The sequence below is a fragment of the Carettochelys insculpta genome, chromosome 15, assembly GCF_033958435.1.
Source record: "Carettochelys insculpta isolate YL-2023 chromosome 15, ASM3395843v1, whole genome shotgun sequence".
Classification (NCBI taxonomy): Eukaryota; Metazoa; Chordata; order Testudines; family Carettochelyidae; genus Carettochelys; species Carettochelys insculpta.
The window spans coordinates 33,733,103-33,742,756 of NC_134151.1; the positions used below are offsets into that span (position 1 = coordinate 33,733,103).

Sequence of the window (9,654 nt, forward strand, 5' to 3'; positions counted from 1 at the left end):
GAGACGTATATTTTGTTTCGCTCCATTTTATCTAGTGTTCATGCAGAAGCAACTCTCCTTTCAGGGACAGTAGGGTCAATACAAACGCCAGATACTGTAACTGAAATAAATCGTTTGCTAGAATGATCTGTCCAAGCAAAGCGAAATCTCAGTCTATGATAAAATTTTGAATACATACTTCCTTATTCTATGCTTTTCTTAGTACACCTCTCGCATGGTTGTGGAAGGGCAGACGGAACTTTAAAGCCCGCACAAAGGGGATGTAAAAACTGCATGGGGTTGATTCATTACAATCTTTTTAAAAATCTGTCCCGGCTAACGTGGAGATGATCGTGGTTGAAAACTTTGTAAAGTGCATTAGTGAATTTTTAATGCACTTCCAGTGAGACAAAAAGAACACACATTTGGCAATATTTATTTCCTAGGGATCTCTTTTTTTTCTGCAGTGAGATTATGCTAGGAATGCATTTTGCATATTCTCTCCTTGAGCTGTCGCTTGAAATATTTCTATTGCCTATCAGGGTAAAAACAGCTGATTCGGGCACGGTTAAAGAAGGCATTCGAATTTAGACTTCCTTTCAGCCGCATCAGGTAATAGAGCATACTAATGACAGCCATGGGGGACCACATAGAAGAGGAAGAAAGTGCCCTGGATGATACAGTTCTAGCTCCACATAGGCGTGACGACCATGCAGTTGGCCGAGTCAGGTACCAGCGTGCCATTGAGGAAGTACAGCAGCATGGTGCCTTGGTTGTTGGTATTGGGGGAGAGAAGAGGACAGAGAAGCTCCAGGGCACAACGGTTATCATTGCAGCGCTTTTCCTCGTGCTCTGCAGCTTGGTTCGGAAAGGATGGAAGATGGCGCTGTATCTCTCCACCTTCTGTTGTCATGCTCAAAACAGAGGCAAAGCGCACTCTCAAAGAGGGCACTCTTGAAGTAGCACACCCATAGGACCAAACAGGAAAAGGTAATTGCTCCACATTTCATGGACTTCCAGGGTCATCACCAATAGCGGCACCAAGAGGCCTGAAATGGCCGGGCTCAAGAGATTGCAGTAAGTAGGGATTTTCATGGTCCTATGCACGAGAATCATCAGGCAATCTAAGATGTTTTCAAGCATGCCAAAGGCAAAAATCAACGCATACACCGATGTCATGCGCAAGAACACAGAGCTCCGGTTGGGGCCACGGTGTCTTGATATGTAACTCAGTCAAGACAAACGAATACGCCCAAGAAATGGTCAGGCATAGTTATGTAGCAAAAAAATGCTCTATTATTTGTGCCTGTGAGGCGCTGAAGTGATGGTAATGCAAATACGCGATGAAATACAGTACACTGCGACCTTTATTTTTCTGCCTGTTCTCATGTGGGTCCCAGCATTCTGAAATCTCAGAAATTTCCTATATTACCTAGCATACGTATTGCTTTCTCTCTGGTTACTGCTTCCCTGCAATTATCAGAGACTGATATTCATTGATTTGTGTGTGTGTGTTTCACTATAGTGCAGCTACACTAGCTAGCTGCTTCGAAGAAGCTGGCACAAGAGCAAATTAGCATGCGTCTGATAGATTTACATGAGGTGGTGAGACTTCAAAATTGCTTCGAACTTTGACGTTTAGCGTCGAGTTAGGGCATGTGTAGCCAATATACATCCTGCTACATCAAATTAGCAGGTTCCTCCATGGTGGCCATCAGCTGAGGGGGTTGAGACACGCTCTGTCCAGGCCCTGCAGGGCTCTGTGGTCGTCGTGTCGGCAGCAGCCCTTTTCCCTGGGATTCTAGCTGTTGCTGCAGCTGTGGGTGTCCATGGCATCTACAACAGGCTGTCGGCTCTGTGGAACCCGTGCTGTGCAGGCCGAGTGTGCTGGGCGGGTGGCCCTTAAGAGAATGGCTCGATGTTGCCCCAGACGGGCTGGTACAGCCTGTGACTCCGTCCGCAGGCATTGCTGTGCCCTTAGTTCATTGGGGGTGCGTGTGTCTGTGGACGCTCTGGATTTCCTTCCTGGGCAGCTCATTTCGATTTTCCCTATTGCCACTTATATGCTGAATACCTATGGCATCAGCTTCAAGCGACAAAATGGAGCCTCTTTAGCCTGACAAAGTCTCTTTTAAATGTATGCTTTAGTGTAACACGCAAACAGGGCCATGGGCATTTTGGTTTTCCCTGCTGTAGCTAAGCCAATTACTACAGGCTGGTTGAGGGCAGTCGGGCAGCAGGGTGGAGCACTCTCCCTTGTGGCGGTGGCTTCTGCCAGTGAGGTTAACCCTGGTTCTATTCTGTGCCAGACCCCGCCCCATGCTGGGCTGCCCAGGGAGCTGTCTTGGCTGACTGAAGCATCTGGTGTGAGCCTAACCTCCAGCTGCGACGTCTGAGACAGCTGACTCAAACTATGTTGCAGACAGGATCATTCTGCCTAACTCTGAGGTAAACGTATTCCATCCTTGAATAGTAAGAGAGAGTAAGCCGTTTTGATAGCTACACTATCAAAACACAAAAGCAGTCAAGTAGCACTTTAAAGACTAGAAAAACACTTTATTAAAACCTCACCTAATAAACTATTTTGGTAGTCTTCAAAGTGCTACTTGACTGCTTTTTGTTTTGGTATTCCATGCTTGGAGGGGATTGTCCAACCCTATTCCTAAAGTCTTCTAATAACAGTTATTTCCACTTATTGTGAGAAAGTTTTGCCCCATAGCTAATCTGACTGGCCCTTGTTGAAGATGACACCCATACCCTCTTGCAGTATCATCAGCCAACAGGAGAGCAACAAGACGCATTTTTCAACAGCCTTTAGCACATGAAAAATATTTTACCAGCTCTTCCACTCAGTCTTTCTTTTCTCAAGAGTAAACACACTCCGTTTTCAAAAAGGCGTTTCTCGGAGGTCAGATTTGATAATTCTTTTATAATTCGTTGCAGCTGTTCTCTGGGTACTCTGCACTTTGGCGGCATCTTTCCTAAAGTGCAGCACCTAGAGTGAGAGACAGTCCTGAAGCCTCATAAGTACAAAGCAGAGTGGGACAATTATCTCATGTCATACGTACGTAGGGTGGGGGGGTCTGATAGTTGCTGAAGCCCAAAGGTAAGACGTCGGGGTCTTGGGCTCCATTCCAGGCAGACCTTGGTGCTATCAGGCATCGTGCTGGGCCCGTCCCCTGACCTCAAAAACACGTATCATGGACGCATCACAACGTGGCCCACTGGAAAAGTGGCAATTTTGAGCATTGAATCATTGAGTACCCGCCAATGAGATTATCCTTTTTTTTTGCTGCCCCATCCCCAACTGTTTGCGGCCTTTTGTATACGACACAGCCAAGTCCATATCAAACCAAAACAAACAACAGGAAAAAAAATTCAGGCACTAACCCTGGCAGTTACCTCTTGAAGAAGAAACCTACCCTTCTGTAAGAAAACCAAAGTTTTTGAAAGTTGCGCTGTACCAAACCAATCTGCATGCATCTGACTTTCTTCCTCACCGCTCATTATTCTTTGTCTTCTGCCAGTCATTCTCTTGTGCCAGTCATTCTCTCCTTTGTTCAATCTTTTCTGCCTGAAAGTACCTCAGCTTTTGACAAACAGGGTCTGAAACTCGTGTGATACCTTGGCAAGAAGGGAACAAAACTGTCCTCCCAAGATGAATTAATAAAGAAGCCAAAGTTTTTTTTTCTTCCTCATGTCATATCACAATCTAGTGCCGTATTTTGATGATCTCTTGTCATCAGGTGTGGACATTGAAAATAAGAAAGAGGAAAAAGTGTGCTTAATTTAATTTCTAAAAGCTTTTTCCATAGTGGTGTCTACTCTTAAACAGCATGGGTAGAGTAATATAGTCAGAAACTGGTCCTTATCCCTCTCTAATTCCCCCAATTAAAGAACACGCAAAAGAGATATTTGAAATACATTTGATATTTTCTCAGCTCCAAGTGGCCATTAGAGGTTGAACTCGTTGTAAGTGACTACATTATCGTGCAAAAAGCATTAATTGCAGTTGAGCAGGGTCAGCAGTGGAAAAGTCTTGCTTGCAATCAAAATAGTTGAACATTTTAATGTGGGTAAAGTTGGAGGAGAATATGAACTAATGGAGGTTCTCAGCTGCAATGATGTTTCCTAGATTCCTTAAAGGCTTCAAAATTGCAATAGCCTGTATATGTTTAGTAAAAGTCATATGTTGGTCACAGAAAGATCTGTAGGGTATTTCTAGAGCATCTGCCCCCCGCCCCGAGTTCCTCGTCACTGATTAAACAGTGCACAAGTATTATGTCTATCAGAAACTGAAAACCTTTAGAAAGATTAAGCATTTTTTTTCCTAATGCTTATCAAATTGAATTTTCCCAGTAAAAGGACAATCATTGTGTTTGGGTCAAACAATTCCAGACTGAATGGCAGTGGATGTCAAGACTCAAAAAGTTAAAAATTTATATCAGTTAAAACACAAATTACAAAGAGGATATGTCAAAATATACAAAGAGATTGAAATAATGTTTTAATACGTCTCAAAAAGCATGCCTTTACTTTTCATAGCTATCAATTTTCATTATTTTTGGTGAAAATATTTGTCTGATGAAATGCGCAGTTACTAATTTTAATCATTAAAAAATCTTTTACTTCCAAGCTATGCAGAAAATTTGCTCCAAATTTTCACCGAATGATAGCCAGCTAACCAAAACACACCTTGTAGAAATATACCCATTCTTGATTCAGTTGCTTTTAAGAGCTGAGGTATTAGCCTATCGCTTTATTTGCTGATCGACTAATTAGCCACTGTGTTTTGTTAAAAAAAATTAATGGGCAAAGACTAAAACCCTCAAAGCAAATATCATAATGGAAATCTAATCAAGGAGAAGCTGGTTTTTCATGTGGGGGGAAAAAAGCAATAGTATGCTAGGAAAAAACCGAGCATAACAAAAATGCATAGAAAAAGGGAGGAAGAGCAATGCAAAAAGAAGGCTAGAAACGCCGGGGGGGGGGCGCGGGGGGGCAGGGTGCGTGTAGGGAAAGAAAGCCGTGCACGTAGCTATGCCAAGAGACCGACAATTAATGAAAGGCAAATCAGGACTATGCACAGCCAGGATTCAGGCACATACGTTTCTTTTTTTCCCCCTCGGATTATCTGAATCTCAAAAAAAAACTGCATTATTGAGCCGAATCCATGCTTCTTGCCTTGCTTTCCATAACTAATCTGTGGCTGGCCAAGACTATACAGCGTTCTATATCCTAGCTGCTAGTTCAGACTGGTCAGTGAAGATGGGTTCTTCCTCAAGGACTCTTAAAAAAGCCTGTTGAATATGCATGCCACATCAATAGAAGGCTCTCAAGGAATAGAGTGAATTTCAAAGAGGATGTTTAACTCCATCCCTGAAGTAGGGCAGTGCGCCTTCCAATGCCACCTCAACTTAAAAACAGAAAAAAAAACTTGTTGCAAACAGATGAAATTAGCCTGTAGGTCCCCAGATGGAGTTTTTCCAATTCAAAAAAAAAATGGAATGGGGTTTAGGTCTGTGTCTGCTAATTTTTTCAGCCCATGGAAAAGCAAAGAAAATATATTTGTGCACAACACCAAGGGAAATTTTTTTCAAACAATTGTTGTCAGACTAACAAAAACCAAACTGCAACATTTAAGAAAAACCAAAATGTAGGAATTTAATTGGCAGCCTAGAAATGAAGACGTAACTTTGCATCTGGTGTTAGTAACAGAAAATTTATACCTATGCCATGCTTGTTTCTAATTGCTATGCCACCACAGCCCGCCTGCAAGTTGTTCATGTTACAGCACTCTTCCACAAAAATAAAATATAAAAAAAAAAAAAACCTCCGCTCCAGGTAGGCAACACATAGCCTTTACAGATGTCGGTAGGAGTCCTCGTCGGTCAACCATACTCTCTTGTCTACATGTGCCTCACGTCGTCCTGCAATTCTTAATAACGAAAAAGTGATTTTTCAGATGGGTTTGATTCAAGCTTGTCACTCACTTCGGAGTGAGTGCTGGAGCTGTTTTCTAAGTCGGATGTTATTCTCCTTTTCTCCTTGCTCAACTCACTCGTCATCTTCTTCTGGCTTTTACATTTCCCAGGCCCTGCAGGACTCAGTTCTTGCCAGTCCTTCTCAATCTTCTCAATAGCTGTCATGTGGCGATGGTTTCTCGCCAGTAATATGACAAAGGACCTGACGAGGAAAGGACCCAAACGCTGACATTTAATATAAAAGTAGAATGGAGCCTCTTGTTCACTAACAGTGTATTTTTGTAGATTAGCTCTCAGCAGTCTTTTCTGAGGGCTTCTCTGTCTTGGAGGGTTTGTCCTCCTCACAATTCTTCCTGGCTTATTAGCGATAGCTAAACTAGCATAATCCCGCCCCGCCCCCTCAACCCCCAGCTGTGCCCAAATGCAAGTGTTAGGCAGAGTAGTCACCCCCACGGCAGTGAAAGAAGTGTTTTCCCACCCTGGGAGAAGGCTAGGACCATGGAGCTGAGGCAGGTAGCAGCCAACTGGGACACTTCAATGAAGCAGGAACGCCCTGCCTTATTTATACAGGTTTCCAGAGACAGGGCAGAGGTGGGGAAGGGTAGACAGAGCTGGGCAGTGCTGGCTTGCCCCAACTCCCAGATTGCACGCCTGCGAGAGGGCCCCTGGAGGCCCCCCTCCATGGGGTGGGGGGGTTGGTACTAGGATGGTAGGGAGGTAGGCAGGGCAAGAGACAGCAGCATTCCCGTGACAATGATAAGGGGCCATTTTAGAGTGTGGTTTGCTTGATGACGAGAGGCAAGGAGTCACTGCTGGAAGCTGGGTGTAGAGGGTTTGGGAGCCCTAGGAGGATTACTATATAATAATATAACACTGCTGTTGCTTCATGGATTTCAATAGGTCTACTCAAGATTTTACACCTTTATAAGTTAAACCAAAATTTGAAACCCTCCCCCCGCCCATATGGGACACGCCATCTGACTGCGTTAAGTAGGATTTGGCCTCTTACTTTCATGTGATGGGAAAAACTGAAACTTAATGGGACAGGTAGGTATCCTCTTCCACAACTTTCCATTCCATTTAATTTTGTGTACCTGGACAAAAGAAGGGATTTCTGTGTGTAAAAAAAAGTTCTGCCACAGCAGCATATTGAGGGTCTGACACCGTTTCCTATTCAAGCAACCTTCTTTAAAATTGGCTAAACCTCTCAGAGCAGCTCTTGGTGCAGGCTCCATTTCTGCTTATTAAACCCCATGCATTCTGCCTCTCTCCCCTGCAGTGTGATGCATAAAGGACAGAGTTCCGGATTAAACCCATTGTATAATAAAGCGCTCCCTGTTTTAGCTCAGAATTAGCCCCCTTTTCGAAAACTCCAACAAGCATCTCATTAATACCAGGTTTGATGATGGCTGCTGGACACAGGTCTCATGGGAATTGAATCAGGACCATCTAACTCACTTGAGAAAGGTAGTCGAATATGTTAGCTCTGTCTACAAGTGCAAAAAAACTTTGAAATAAGTAGCCCTTTGTCAAATGAGCAGAAGGAGGGTCCACACATGTAAACCCGTCCTTTAAAAAAAAATTAAAAGAACGGGGCTCAGACTTCGAAAGCCGAACTCCGATCCCACATCAGGAAGATGACTCCCTTTCGAAATAATGATTCACCAGATGCCCCAAAGTCCGCTCTTTTGACATATGGGTCCGCCATGGTGCCATTCAGCTGGAGCGTGGGGTAGCCCACACCCCTCCCAGCCTCCGCCAGGGCGCCCATGGGAGAAAAAGAAAAGGGCCCCCTCCTGGACGGAGCAGGAGCTGCGTGATCTCATAAGCCTCTGATAGGGCGAGGAGGTCCTGTGCCAGAAGGGGAGGTCAAGACACACAATGCTGCTGCCTTCAGCCGCTTCGCAATGGGCCTCCACCCCAGGGGCCACTCCAAAGTAAAAGAACTCAGCCACGAATCTGCCCGGGCCAGAAACCAGGCCAGAAGCTGTGGGGTGGCTCCAGCGATGTGCTCCTTCTGTGGGGAGCTCCTGAGGACCCTCTGGCCCCAGGAGAGCTCGCCACCCCTGGCTTTCCTGGACACGTCCAGGGAGGAGCTACAGCCAGAGGAGGCGAAGGAGCAGACCAGACCAGGGACCCAGGAGGGCGAGGGGACCACAGACTGGTTGAGCGAGGTGTGGGAGCTGACTATCGTGATCCCCTCTGGCTCCTCCAGCTGTGTGACCAAGGGCCAGACGTCCCTGGACATTGCCAATGGACCATCATGGATGTACAGGGAGGGTTGCACAACTAGCTCACAGGCTGGCAGGGGGGTGCAATGGAACAGCTAGGCTCCCCCACATGGAACTGGTGGTCCGGGGCCGCACAGAATCCAGTGCTCACATTGGCTGTGGCACCCCGTGGTGGCACACCAGCAACACCCAGCACCCACCTTCAGTGGACAGTGCCGCACAGGGCTGCCAGATGGTGCCTGGGGCCCAGACACTGCAGGCCAGGAAGTGCCACCTGCAGGAGAGACACCCCCCCTGAATGTATGCCCAGGCTGGGAAGCCCTGTCAATGGGAGGCTGGGTCGGTACTCCCGGGGGGCGGGTGGGGGGAATCAGGTGGGTAGGCCACAGCCAGGTCCCCTCTGTCCAGGGGCACAGGGTGGCCAGCTTTCATATGGTGATGGTGACCCATTTCTCCACAGTGAGGGCTGGCCACATGCAGGTGTCCTGGTGCCACAGTGCAAGGGCAAGCCACTGGCAAATCCCCTCAAAGTTCTGCCCCAACATGCAGAAGTTCTGCAGCCACCTTTCCTCCCCCCACTCCCCTAGCAGCATGTGCTCCCACCAGTCGCAGGAGCTCTACTCAGCTATAGAGAGTCAGTCGCATCCCCACAGAAAGGTACCATCTCCTAGCTCCAGGCCAGGCCCCTCTGGCTTCAAAGGGAAACTTGCTGCTGAAGATGGAGCAGGATGGTTACTCTAGGACAACAAGTCCTCTTTGATTGGTTCAGGTCATGGACCTGCACTATACAGGGATACTGAGCTTTGAATACCTTGAGCCTCCCAGTAATTATGGCTCAAGTCTCTGCCCTTTTGCCTTTCCACTCCCCTAGCTGGTTAATCAGCGTGACTACTCTTCCAGTAGAGTGCATGACGCCTCCAATTCATTTCTGTGAGACACAGTACGTTAAGCAGGATCACCTCCCTGTAACAAGGTTCTGGCAGCTGCGCATTTAGTTTCTTCGCTTGACTCTGCTTTTACCAGGCAGAGATAGTGACTGCCCTGTAATTAAGGCACAAGTGACTTTCCAGTTGCTTATCAAACTCTTTGGATCCCCATCAGCAATGTGATTTCCCTCCAGTTCCAGTTCAACTCAGCCCTTCCCATCGCTCAGCATTATGACCTGTTGGCAGTCTAGTCAGTGTGACCATTCTGAAATTGGGGTACTTGTCAAAGTTTCTCTTATACGATACATTTGGACCTGGTAATTGGGTTCAGTCCTCTTAGCAGTTCTGAGATTTCTTTGAAAACATCCCTGCAGTGGCAATTGGAAAAGCAAAAAAAAAACAACAACAGTATATTGGCATGAGAAACGGTAACTAAAATGATGAGCAGTTTGGAACAAATCCTATATGAAGAGAGATTAACGAAGCTTGGACTTTTCATATTTAAAAAGGAGACTAAGGGGGGATATGATAGAG

General features: G+C 46.1%; 1 protein-coding gene across 1 annotated transcript; it reads right to left on the bottom strand.

Annotated features, from left to right (window-relative positions):
• Positions 1-507: 507 nt before the first annotated feature.
• NMUR2 (neuromedin U receptor 2) lies at positions 508-6,128 on the bottom strand. The gene is given in 7 exon segments (XM_075010103.1): positions 508-621; positions 623-768; positions 771-883; positions 885-917; positions 919-944; positions 946-1,207; positions 6,097-6,128. Coding segments are annotated over 7 exon segments (726 nt in total).
• Between the last annotated feature and the right edge of the window lie 3,526 nt (positions 6,129-9,654).